The sequence below is a fragment of the Nerophis lumbriciformis genome, linkage group LG14 (genome assembly GCF_033978685.3).
Source record: "Nerophis lumbriciformis linkage group LG14, RoL_Nlum_v2.1, whole genome shotgun sequence".
Lineage (NCBI taxonomy): Eukaryota > Metazoa > Chordata > Actinopteri > Syngnathiformes > Syngnathidae > Nerophis > Nerophis lumbriciformis.
Genome location: NC_084561.2, coordinates 46,695,589 through 46,708,823, shown reverse-complemented (window position 1 = coordinate 46,708,823; position 13,235 = coordinate 46,695,589). Strand labels below are relative to the sequence as shown.

Sequence of the window (13,235 nt, the reverse complement as noted above, 5' to 3'; positions counted from 1 at the left end):
CAACAAATTTGTTATTTTAATTAAAACAATGCAGAAAAAAATATATATTTCTAACCAAATAAATAATTTGTAAAAACATAAAAACAATTTTTTTTAAATTTATAAACAAAAAAAATAATAACTTTTTAATTTAATTTCAATCTTTTGCATTTTTTTCCCCCAAAACTCTTTTTATTAAAAAAAATAAATAAATAAATAAATAAATAAAAAAAATAAATATATATATATATATATATATATATATATATTTTTATTTTTTTATTTTTTATTTTTATTTTAAATCCATTTTTGGGGGCAGTCGGGTTGTACAAAAAGACAATTCTTGACCAACCATCTTGGATTTTTTTACTTTCCTGCAGGGAGTGACTGGGATGTAACACTAATGACTGTTAGCGTTTGGACCAGGAAGGAATAAGAAAATGTTGTATATTATTATTATTATTATTTGTATTATTATTATGTTTAATGAGTGTTTCAGTGAGATAAATGATGTGACGTTTTGTTTGTAAAAGTCTTAACATTCATGTCAACATGACCTGCTGCAGGATAACATGTTCATACGCAGACTCGTTAGCCAGTAAATAATAGAAATAGAAATATTCATGTAAATATTCATATAAATATTATTTAAAATATTCATGTAAATATTCATATAAATATTATTTAAAATATTCATGTAAATATTCTTATAAATATTCATACAAATATGCATTCTCACTTGTGCATGGACAGCAATGAATTGATGCAGTAAGTTATGATGAATGACGTGTTTGAGAAGAAAAGCTGCTCACTTTTCTTCCGCCCCTCACGCAGTTCTAGACGTCTACGTGCTGAGCACCGACGGTCAAGTGCAGGACTTCAAGTTCCCACAATCCAACAGGGCGGGAATCTCCATCCAACTCTCTGCCAACACTGTCAAACTCAACAGTAGAAATGGTGAGTTAACAAATGTCAACTATTATTGTTGGACTATTTTGTTGATGATGATGATGATGATGATGATGATGTCACCTGTGTGTGTGCAGGCGTTGCCAAGTTGGTGTTTGTGCTCTACAAGAACTTGGGCCAGTTCCTCAGCACAGAAAACGCCACCTTCCAGACGGAGGGCGAGGTGTCCGCTCGTAACGTGTCGGTCAACTCGGACGTCATCGCCGCCTCCATCAACAAAGAATCCAGTCGGGTTTTCATCAACGAGCCGGTCCTTTTCACGCTGGAACACATCGACGTGAGTGAAAACTTTTCTGCCTTTTAAAGCCACCAAAACAAAGATTTCATTTCACCGAGATAGGCTCCAGCACCCCCTGCGACCTCAAAAAAGGGACAAGCGGTAGAAAATGGATGGATGGATATTTTATAAAAAAAGGTTTTGGTAAAAAATTATTTTGTTACGACTCAATTTCAATCTTGTGGGCGGGGCCTCCTCTGAATGATTTATTAGAAGCTTTTTTACTGGTCATTCTCTCTTCTTCTTTTTTTTTTTTCTTTTCTTCTTTTTTTTTTTTTTTTGTCCTGTCCAGCTTATATATGGGCGTGACTGCTGACTACTTCCGCCCTCAAATTTTTTTTGAAATTTGCATTAATAACGATTACTTGCAGTAAATTACTTACTAGCATGATTTAAATCAATCTTAAATATATTTTTGTCAATACTTTGGTTTAAGGTTTTGGTTAAAGATTATTTTGTTACGACTCAATTTCAATCTTGTGGGCGGGGCCTCCTCGGAATGATTTATTAGAAGCCTTTTTACTGGTCATTCTCTGATGATGGCGCGACCATATATGGGCGTGACTCCTGACTACTTCCGCCCTCAGCATAATACCAAAGACTATTGGAGGGAGAGACGGACCAATGAAATGGCTTCTGACATATTGATGAATTCATCAATAAACAAAGTTTATTTATTTTTTTAATCAAGACGGAGATATAAATGATTATTTTAAAGTAATTCTTTAATCAAGACGGAGATATAAATGGTTCTTTTAAAGTATTTCTTTAATCAAGACGGGGAAATAAATGATTATTTTAAAGTATTTCTTTAATCAAGACGGGGAAATAAATGGTTCTTTTATTGTGAAGGAAATGAGCTGCTCGATTAGTAGCAGCAATTACTTTGCACTTCCTGAGCTTTCATTGGTTGTGGGCGTGGCTTATTGCTGTGATTCAAGGCTGCGTGTGATTGGCTGGAGGAGTGATAATGGGTGTGCAGGCGGGGGGTAAATGTTGCCATCTCTTGTTATCTTGCAGATGGAGCACTACTTCAACTCCAACTGCTCCTTCTGGAATTACTCGGAGAGGAGCATGATGGGCCACTGGTCCACGCAGGGCTGCAGGCTCCTGGGGGCCAATAAGACTCACACCACCTGCTCCTGCAGCCACCTCACCAACTTCGCCGTGCTCATGGCGCACCGCAAAGTCAACGTAAGTCCGTCTCCTCCCGCACCGTGAGTGGGGGTCTCAGGCACGGGGACCCTCACCATCGGGGCCACTAGGGGTGCACGTCTTTGCCCACCCGTGGACTCCATCGGATTACCATGCAAAGCCATTCTAGCAAGATATTATTTATGTAATAAACTCTTATAACAGCTTTACTAAATCCTTCTGGTGGCATGAAAACAGGATTGAAAGAAATTGTATATACAAAAAATGTTTTATAAATAAATATATATATATATATATATATATATATATATGTGTGTGTGTGTGTATATGTATATATATTTATATATATACAGTATATATATATATATATATATATATATATATATATATATATATATATATATACATTTATACATACATATATATTTATATGCATATATATACCGTATTTTCCGCACCATAAGGCGCCCTGGGTTATAAGCCGCGCCTTCAATGAACGGCATATTTCAAAACTTTGTCCACCTATAAGCCGCCCCGTGTTGTAAGCCGCATCTAACTGCGCTAAAGGAATGTCAAAAAAACAGTCAAATAGGTCAGTCAAACTTTAATAATATATTAAAACCAGCGTGATGTGGGCGCGCATGGAATCGTATATCAACATGGACGGAGCTGCGTGAAAAAAAGCCACCCGGCCTCTTCGCGTAAACTTAAACTTACCTTAACCACTCGCTCATCTTTTCTTCATCCATCCCTTCGAGTTAGCTTTTATGATGACGCCGGCTGGAAAGGTCTCTTTTGGCAAGGTCTTCCTTTTGAATATCACCATGGGTGGAAGTTTCTGGCCATTAGCATGGCAAGCTAGAACCACAGTGAAGGATGACTTCTCATTCCCTGTGGTGCGAATATTCACCGTACGTGCTCCCGTTGTATCCACAGTGCGGTTCACAGGAATATCAGTTGCTGTGAAATAGTAGTCCGTGTGCGGATGGAGAGATTGCATCTTTTCATGAACCGGATACCTGTCGCTTAGTAGGAGCCATTTTGTGGTCTTTACAGATGTAAACACACAAAGGAAATGAAACGTACGGTAATATCCGCGCGCTTTTTCTTATTCTACACGGGCGGGTGGTTGCTTACAGTAGAAGAAGAAGCGCTTCCTGTTCTATGGGGGCGGGTGCTTACCTTGGCGGTTGCTTGCGTAGAAGAAGAAGCGCTTCCTGTTCTACCGGGAAAAAAGATGGCGGCTGTTTACCGTAGTTGCGAGACCGAAACTTTATGAAAATGAATCTTAATATTAATCCATATATAAAGCGCACCGGGTTATAAGGCGCACTGTCAGCTTTTGAGAAAATTTGTGGTTTTTAGGTGCGCCTTATAGTGCGGAAAATACGGTACATATTTATTATGTATGTAAATATGTATATATATATGTATATAAATATATGTGTATGTATATATGTTTATGCATGTTTATGTGTATATACACTTTATATATGCATATATATGTATATACTGTACATATATATTTATGTAAATATACATATGTATATAATTATGATGGAGATCCTTTATTTAATTAGAATGTGTTGCCTTGTTAATATGAAATATGATGAAATCAAATCGATTTTAAAGTAAAAAAAAAAGTTGTATACTCTTCAACACAGAAAGCACTAAAATATCATCATGTATAAAAACATGCAGTATGTCAAAAATTCGGTAAAAGTAAGATAGGATGTAAAAACGTATTAGTTAGATTGTTAATAAAATATTGTGTTATGTTTCTTCCTAAACTTCATTTAAATTATGGTTATTTTTACAACCTTCATTGTTGGCAAATTAGAAACATTTTCCTTTCCAACGTGAAGTTAGTTTGTTACAATTGTTGTATTAAAGGCCTACTGAAATGTGATTTTCTTATTTAAACGGGGATAGCAGGTCCATTCTATGTGTCATACTTGATCATTTCGCGATATTGCCATATTTTTGCTGAAAGGATTTAGTAGAGAACATCGACGATAAAGTTCACAACTTTTGGTGGCTGATAAAAAAGCCTTGCCTGTAGCGGAAGTAGCAGACGAGTAGCGTGACGTCACAGGTTATGGAGCTCCTCACATCCAAACATTGTTTACAATCATGGCCACCAGCAGCGAGAGCCATTCGGACCGAGAAAGCGACGATTTCCCCATTAATTTGAGCGAGGATGAAAGATTTGTGGATGAGGAAAGTGAGAGTGAAGGACTAGAGGGCAGATAGGGAAGATGCTGTGAGAGGCGGGTGGGACCTGATATTCAGCTGGGAATGACTAAAACAGTAAATAAACACAAGACTCTAATAGTCACAACACAACCAGGCTTATATTTAATATGCCACAAATTAATCCCGCATAACAATCACCTCCCCCCTCCCGTCCATATAACCCGCCAATACAACTCAAACACCTGCACAACACACTCAATCCCACAGCCCAAAGTACCGTTCACCTCCCCAAAGTTCATACAGCACATATATTTCCCCAAAGTTACGTACGTGACATGCACATAGCGGCACGCACGTACGGGCAAGCGATCAAATGTTTGGAAGCGTACTCACGGTACCGTGTCTGCGCATCCAACTCAAAGTCCTCCTGGTAAGAGTCTCTGTTGTCCCAGTTCTCCACAGGCCAATGGTAAAGCTTGACTGTCATCTTCCGGGAATGTAAACAATGAAACACCGGCTGTGTTATCCGGCACAACAGTCAAGGGGTGCATTCTACGGCGGGGGGTGCGTTTTCTGGCACAACACCTGCCGCAATACACCGCTTCCCACCTACAGCTTTCTTCTTTGCTGTCTCCATTGTTCATTGAACAAATTGCAAAAGATTCACCAACACAGATGTCCAGAATACTGTGGAATTTTGCAATGAAAACAGATGTCTTAATAGCTGGCCACCATGCTGTCCCAAAATGTCCTCTACAATCCGTGACATCACGCGCTGACGTCATCATACCGAGACGTTTTCAGCAGGATATTTCGTGCGAAATTTAAAATTGCACTTTAGTAAGCTAACCCGGCCGTATTGGCATGTGTTGCAATGTTAAGATTTCATCATTGATATATAAACTATCAGACTGCGTGGTCGCTAGTAGTGGCTTTCAGTAGGCCTTTAAAACGTCATATGTGCATGTGAGCTGCATGAGTAAGTCTAGTTGTGTAAAAGTTGTTGTATTAAACCATCTTATTGGCATGTAACCTGCATGAGTAAGTCTAGTTGTGTAAAAGTTGTTGTATTAAACCATCTTATTGGCATGTGAGCTGTATGAGTAAGTCTAGTTGTGTAAAAGTTGTTGTATTAACCCATCTTATTGGCATGCAACCTGCATGAGTAAGTGTAGTTGTGTAAAAGTTGTTGTATTAAACCGTCATATGTGCATGTGAGCTACATGACTAAGTCTAGTTGTGTAAAAGTTGTTGTATTAAACCATCTTATTGGCATGTGAGCTGTATGAGTAAGTCTAGTTGTGTAAAAGTTGTTGTATTAAACCATCTTATTGGCATGCAACCTGCATGAGTAAGTGTAGTTGTGTAAACGTTGTTGTATTAACCCATCTTATTGGCATGTGAGCTACATGAGTAAGTCTAGTTGTGTAAAAGTTGTTGTATCAAACCATCTTATTGGCATGTAACCTGCATGAGTAAGTCTAGTTGTGTAAAAGTTGTTGTATTAACCCATCTTATTGGCATGTAACCTGCATGAGTAAGTCTAGTTGTGTAAAAGTTGTTGTATTAAATTGTCATATATGCATGAGTAAGTGCAGTTGTGTAAAAGTTGTTGTATTGAATGGTCATATTTGCATGAGTAAGTGCAGTTATGTAAAAGTTGTTGTATTATATGCATGAGTAAGTGCAGTTGTGTAAAAGTTGTTGTATTAAACCATCTTATTGGCATGTGAGCTGTATGAGCAAGTCTAGTTGTGTAAAAGTTGTTGTATTAAACCATCTTATTGGCATGTAACCTGCATGAGTAAGTCCAGTTGTGTAAAAGTTGTTGTATTAACCCATCTTATTGGCATGTAACCTGCATGAGTAAGTCTAGTTGTGTAAAAGTTGTTGTATTAACCCATCTTATTGGCATGTAACCTGCATGAGTAAGTCTAGTTGTGTAAAAGTTGCTGTATTAAATTGTCATATATGCATGAGTAAGTGCAGTTGTGTAAAAGTTGTTGTATTAAATGGTCATATATATGCATGACTAAGTGCAGTTGTGTAAAAGTTGTTGTATTAAACCATCTTATTGGCATGTGAGCTGTATGAGTAAGTCTAGTTGTGTAAAAATTGTTGTATTAAACCATCTTATTGGCATGTAACCTGCATGAGTAAGTCTAGTTGTGTAAAAGTTGTTGTATTAAACCATCTTATTGGCATGTAACCTGCATGAGTAAGTGCAGTTCTGTAAAAGTTGTTGTATTAAATGGTCATATATATGCATGACTAAGTGCAGTTGTGTAAAAGTTGTTGTATTAAATGGTCATATTTGCATGAGTAAGTGCAGTTGTGTAAAAGTTGTTGTATTAAATGGTCATATTTGCATGAGTAAGTGCAGTTGTGTAAAAGTTGTTGTATTAAATGGTCATATTTGCATGAGTAAGTGCAGTTGTGTAAAAGTTGTTGTATTAAATTGTCACATATGCATGAGTAAGTGCAGTTGTGTAAAAGTTGTTGTATTAAATGGTCATATTTGCATGAGTAAGTGCAGTTGTGTAAAAGTTGTTGTATTAAATGGTCATATTTGCATGAGTAAGTGCAGTTGTGTAAAAGTTGTTGTATTAAATTGTCACATATGCATGAGTAAGTGCAGTTGTGTAAAAGTTGTTGTATTAAATGGTCATATTTGCATGAGTAAGTGCAGTTGTGTAAAAGTTGTTGTATAAAATTGTCACATATGCATGAGTAAGTGCAGTTGTGGAAAAGTTGTTGTATTAAATGGTCATATTTGCATGAGTAAGTGCAGTTGTGTAAAAGTTGTTGTATTAAATGGTCATATATGCATGAGTAAGTGCAGTTGTGTAAAAGTTGTTGTATTAAATGGTCATATATGCATGAGTAAGTGCAGTTGTGTAAAAGTTGTTGTATTGAATGGTCATATTTGCATGAGTAAGTGCAGTTATGTAAAAGTTGTTGTATTAAATTGTCACATATGCATGAGTAAGTGCAGCTGTGTAAAAGTTGTTGTATTAAACCATCTTATTGGCATGTGAGCTGTATGAGTAAGTCTAGTTGTGTAAAAGTTGTTGTATTAACCCATCGTATTGGCATGTAACCTGCATGAGTAAGTGTAGTTGTGTAAACGTTGTTGTATTAAACCGTCATATGTGCAAGTGAGCTACATGAGTAAGTGCAGTTGTGTAAAAGTTGTTGTATTAAACCATCTTATTGGCATGTGAGCTGTATGAGTAAGTGTAGTTGTGTAAACGTTGTTGTATTAAACCATCTTATTGGCATGTGAGCTGTATGAGTAAGTCTAGTTGTGTAAAAGTTGTTGTATTAAACCGTCATATAAGCATGACTAAGTGTAGTTGTGTAAAAGTTGTTGTATTAAATGGTCATATATATGCATGAGTAAGTGCAGTTGTGTAAAAGTTGTTGTATTAAATGGTCATATTTGCATGAGTAAGTGCAGTTTTGTAAAAGTTGTTGTATTAAATGGTCATATTTGCATGAGTAAGTGCAGTTGTGTAAAAGTTGTTGTATTAAATGGTCATATATGCATGAGTAAGTGCAGTTGTGTAAAAGTTGTTGTATTAAACCATCTTATTGGCATGTGAGCTGTATGAGTAAGTCTAGTTGTGTAAACGTTGTTGTATTAAACCATCTTATTGGCATGTAACCTGCATGAGTAAGTCCAGTTGTGTAAAAGTTGTTGTATTAAACCGTCATATAAGCATGACTAAGTGTAGTTGTGTAAAAGTTGTTGTATTAAATGGTCATATATATGCATGAGTAAGTGCAGTTGTGTAAAAGTTGTTGTATTAAATGGTCATATTTGCATGAGTAAGTGCAGTTTTGTAAAAGTTGTTGTATTAAATGGTCATATTTGCATGAGTAAGTGCAGTTGTGTAAAAGTTGTTGTATTCAATGGTCATATATGCATGAGTAAGTGCAGTTGTGTAAAAGTTGTTGTATTAAATGGTCATATATGCATGAGTAAGTGCAGTTGTGTAAAAGTTGTTGTATTAAATGGTCATATTTGCATGAGTAAGTGCAGTTTTGTAAAAGTTGTTGTATTAAATTGTCACATATGCATGACTAAGTGCAGTTGTGTAAAAGTTGTTGTATTAAATGGTCATATTTGCATGAGTAAGTGCAGTTGTGTAAAAGTTGTTGTATTAAATTGTCACATATGCATGAGTAAGTGCAGTTGTGTAAAAGTTGTTGTATTAAATGGTCATATATATGCATGACTAAGTGCAGTTTTGTAAAAGTTGTTGTATTAAATGGTCATATTTGCATGAGTAAGTGCAGTTGTGTAAAAGTTGTTGTATTAAATGGTCATATATGCATGAGTAAGTACAGTTGTGTAAAAGTTGTTGTATTAAATGGTCATATTTGCATGAGTAAGTGCAGTTGTGTAAAAGTTGTTGTATTAAATGGTCATATTTGCATGAGTAAGTGCAGTTGTGTAAAAGTTGTTGTATTGTGTTGTGTTGCAGGTGAACAGGTCACATGACCTGCTGCTGGGCGTGATCAGTCGAGTGGGCGTGGCCGTGTCCTTGCTGTGTCTCGCCATCAGCATCTTCACCTTCTGCTTCTTCCGAGGCCTTCAGAGCGACCGCAACACAATCCACAAGAACCTCTGCATCAATCTCTTCCTGGCAGAACTCATCTTCCTCATCGGCGTGGACATGACCCAGCCCAGGGTGAGCACTTGCTTCCTTCCTTCCTTCCTTCCTTCCTTCCTTCCTTCCTCTCTTCTCTATTATTACTTCTCTTTCATTTGCACTCGTTAGTCTTTCATTACAACCTTCAGTTTTTGTCTTTTCATTACATTTCTATTTATTTTGTATGATTGATTTGTCATTATTACAAGCTTCAGAGTTAAAGGGATAAAGTCATGATAATAACTCTCTTAAAGCTACAGTCACATGACACAAGTCTCTTAAAGCTACAGTCACATGACATAAGTCTCTTAAAGCTACAGTCACATGACACATGTCTCTTAAAGCTACAGTCACATGACACAAGTCTCTTAAAGCTACAGTCACATGAAACAAGTCTCTTAAAGCTACAGTCACATAAGTCTCTTAAAGCTACAGTCACATGACACAAGTCTCTTAAAGCTACAGTCACATGACACATGTCTCTTAAAGCTACAGTCACATGACACAAGTCTCTTAAAGCTACAGTCACATGACACATGTCTCTTAAAGCTACAGTCACATGACACAAGTCTCTTAAAGCTACAGTCACATGACACATGTCTCTTAAAGCTACAGTCACATGACATATGTCTCTTAAAGCTACAGTCACATGACACAAGTCTCTTAAAGCTACAGTCACATGACACAAGTCTCTTAAAGCTACAGTCACATGACACAAGTCTCTTAAAGCTACAGTCACATGACACATGTCTCTTAAAGCTACAGTCACATGACACATGTCTCTTAAAGCTACAGTCACATGACACATGTCTCTTAAAGCTACAGTCACATGACACAAGTCTCTTAAAGCTACAGTCACATAACAAATGTCTCTTAAAGCTACAGTCACATGACACAAGTCTCTTAAAACTACAGTCACATAACATATGTCTCTTAAAGCTACAGTCACATGACATAAGTCTCTTAAAGCTACAGTCACATGACATAAGTCTCTTAAAGCTACAGTCACATAAGTCTCTTAAAGCTACAGTCACATGACACATGTCTCTTAAAGCTACAGTCACATGACACAAGTCTCTTAAAGCTACAGTCACATGACACAAGTCTCTTAAAGCTACAGTCACATGACACAAGTCTCTTAAAGCTACAGTCACATGACACATGTCTCTTAAAGCTACAGTCACATGACACAAGTCTCTTAAAGCTACAGTCACATGACACATGTCTCTTAAAGCTACAGTCACATGACACATGTCTCTTAAAGCTACAGTCACATGACACATGTCTCTTAAAGCTACAGTCACATGACACAAGTCTCTTAAAGCTACAGTCACATGACACATGTCTCTTAAAGCTACAGTCACATGACACATGTCTCTTAAAGCTACAGTCACATAAGTCTCTTAAAGCTACAGTCACATGACACATGTCTCTTAAAGCTACAGTCACATGACACAAGTCTCTTAAAGCTACAGTCACATGACACAAGTCTCTTAAAGCTACAGTCACATGACACATGTCTCTTAAAGCTACAGTCACATGACACAAGTCTCTTAAAGCTACAGTCACATGACACAAGTCTCTTAAAGCTACAGTCACATGACACATGTCTCTTAAAGCTACAGTCACATGACACATGTCTCTTAAAGCTACAGTCACATGACACAAGTCTCTTAAAGCTACAGTCACATGACACATGTCTCTTAAAGCTACAGTCACATGACACATGTCTCTTAAAGCTACAGTCACATGACACATGTCTCTTAAAGCTACAGTCACATAAGTCTCTTAAAGCTACAGTCACATGACACATGTCTCTTAAAGCTACAGTCACATAAGTCTCTTAAAGCTACAGTCACATGACACATGTCTCTTAAAGCTACAGTCACATGACACAAGTCTCTTAAAGCTACAGTCACATGACACAAGTCTCTTAAAGCTACAGTCACATGACACATGTCTCTTAAAGCTACAGTCACATGACACATGTCTCTTAAAGCTACAGTCACATGACACATGTCTCTTAAAGCTACAGTCACATGACACATGTCTCTTAAAGCTACAGTCACATGACACAAGTCTCTTAAAGCTACAGTCACATGACACTGCTCACTTTCTCTCTTTAGACCATTATTTAGTCCCTCCAGGATGAGTTTGTCTTCGTCACTTTAGCAGCCTAAAATGCTTCGTTTATGTGGCAACATTTTCAAAAAGTATTTGTTTTCATGAACTTGACATCTTTTGATGAATGTGTGAATGTGCCATCAGTCTAGTGAGTGTATTATTTAGTATTATTATTTAGTATTATTATTTAAGTATTATTTACTATCATATTTATAATGATGACACTGCTTATAAAACTAGACAAGATCATTCTGCTTGCATTGAGATGGCCTGAAAAGATTTTTTAATGATTGATTGAAACTTTTAAAATGTCACTTTTTTTTCTTTTCAAACTGACCTTTAAAATAAAAATTAGGTTTATGGACTTAGAATTGTGATGAATAAGAATCACCTTTCAAATATGAATACGTCTTTTTCTTCATTCCTATAAACAAGCGGATTATTTGTAATGAACAAGTGAATGATGAGAAATTAATGAGAAATAAATGAGTAAATGATGAGTGATGAACAAGTGAACGATGAGAAATAAATGAGTGAATGATAAGAAATAAATGAGTGATAAACAAGTGAATGATGAGAAATAAATGAGTGAATGATGAGAAATAAATGAGTGAATGATGAGAAATAAATGAGTGAATGATGAGAAATAAATGAGTGAATGATGAAAAATAAATGAGTGATAAATGAGTGAATGGTGAGAAATAAATGAGTAATAAACAAGTGAATGATGAGAAATAAATGAGTTATTGATGAGTGATGAACAAGTGAATAATGACAAATAAATGAATGAATGATAAGAAATAAATGAGTGAATGGTGAGAAATAAATGAGTGATAAACAAGTGAATGATGAGAAATAAATGAGTGATTGATGAGAAATAAATGAGTAAATGATGAGAAATAAATGAGTAAATGATGAGTGATGAACAAGTGAACGATGAGAAATAAATGAGTGAATGATAAGAAATAAATGATTGAATGATGAGAAATAAATGAGTGAATGATGAAAAATAAATTAGTGATAAACAAGTGAATGATGAGAAATAAATGAGTTATTGATGAGTAATGAACAAGTGAATAATGACAAATAAATGAGTGAATGATAAGAAATAAATGAGTGATAAACAAGTGAATGATGACAAATAAATGAGTGAATGATGAGAAATAAATGAGTGAATGATTAGAAATAAATGAGTGAATGATGAGAAATAAATGAGTGATAAACAAGTGGATGATGAGAAATAAATGAGTGAATGATGAGAAATAAATGAGTGAATGATGAGAAATAAATGAGTGAATGATGAGAAATAAATGAGTGATAAACAAGTGGATGATGAGAAATAAATGAGTGAATGATGAGAAATAAATGAGTGAATGATGAGAAATAAATGAGTGAATGATGAGAAATAAATGAGTGAATGATGAAAAATAAATGAGTGATAAACGAGTGAATGGTGAGAAATAAATGAGTAATAAACAAGTGAATGATGAAAAATAAATGAGTTATTGATGAGTGATGAACAAGAGAATAATGACAAATAAATGAGTGAATGATAAGAAATAAATGAGTGAATAATGAGAAATAAATGAGTGAATGATGAGAAATAAATGAGTGATAAACGAGTGAATGGTGAGAAATAAATGAGTGATGAACAAGTGAATGATGAGAGATGAACAAGTGAATGATGAGAAATAAATGAGTGAATGATAAGAAATAAATGAGTGAATGATGAAAAATAAATGAGTGAATGATGAGAAATAAATGAGTGATAAACGAGTGAATGGTGAGAAATAAATGAGTGATAAACAAGTGAATGATAAGAAATAAATGAGTTATTGATGAGTGATGAACAAGTGGATAATGACAAATAAATGAGT

At 35.6% G+C, this 13,235-nt stretch overlaps 1 protein-coding gene across 14 annotated transcripts in view; it reads left to right on the top strand.

The window, feature by feature from the left end:
* adgrl2a (adhesion G protein-coupled receptor L2a) overlaps window positions 1-13,235 on the top strand; it is a 218,437-nt gene that overhangs the window by 159,105 nt on the left and 46,097 nt on the right. For all 14 annotated transcript variants that reach the window (XM_061975454.2, XM_061975464.2, XM_061975455.2 and 11 more), the window contains 4 exons: window positions 814-936; window positions 1,026-1,225; window positions 2,246-2,419; window positions 9,067-9,273. In XM_061975454.2, the coding sequence (XP_061831438.2) occupies window positions 814-936; window positions 1,026-1,225; window positions 2,246-2,419; window positions 9,067-9,273 (704 nt within the window). The remainder of the gene's footprint in view (window positions 1-813; window positions 937-1,025; window positions 1,226-2,245; window positions 2,420-9,066; window positions 9,274-13,235) is intronic.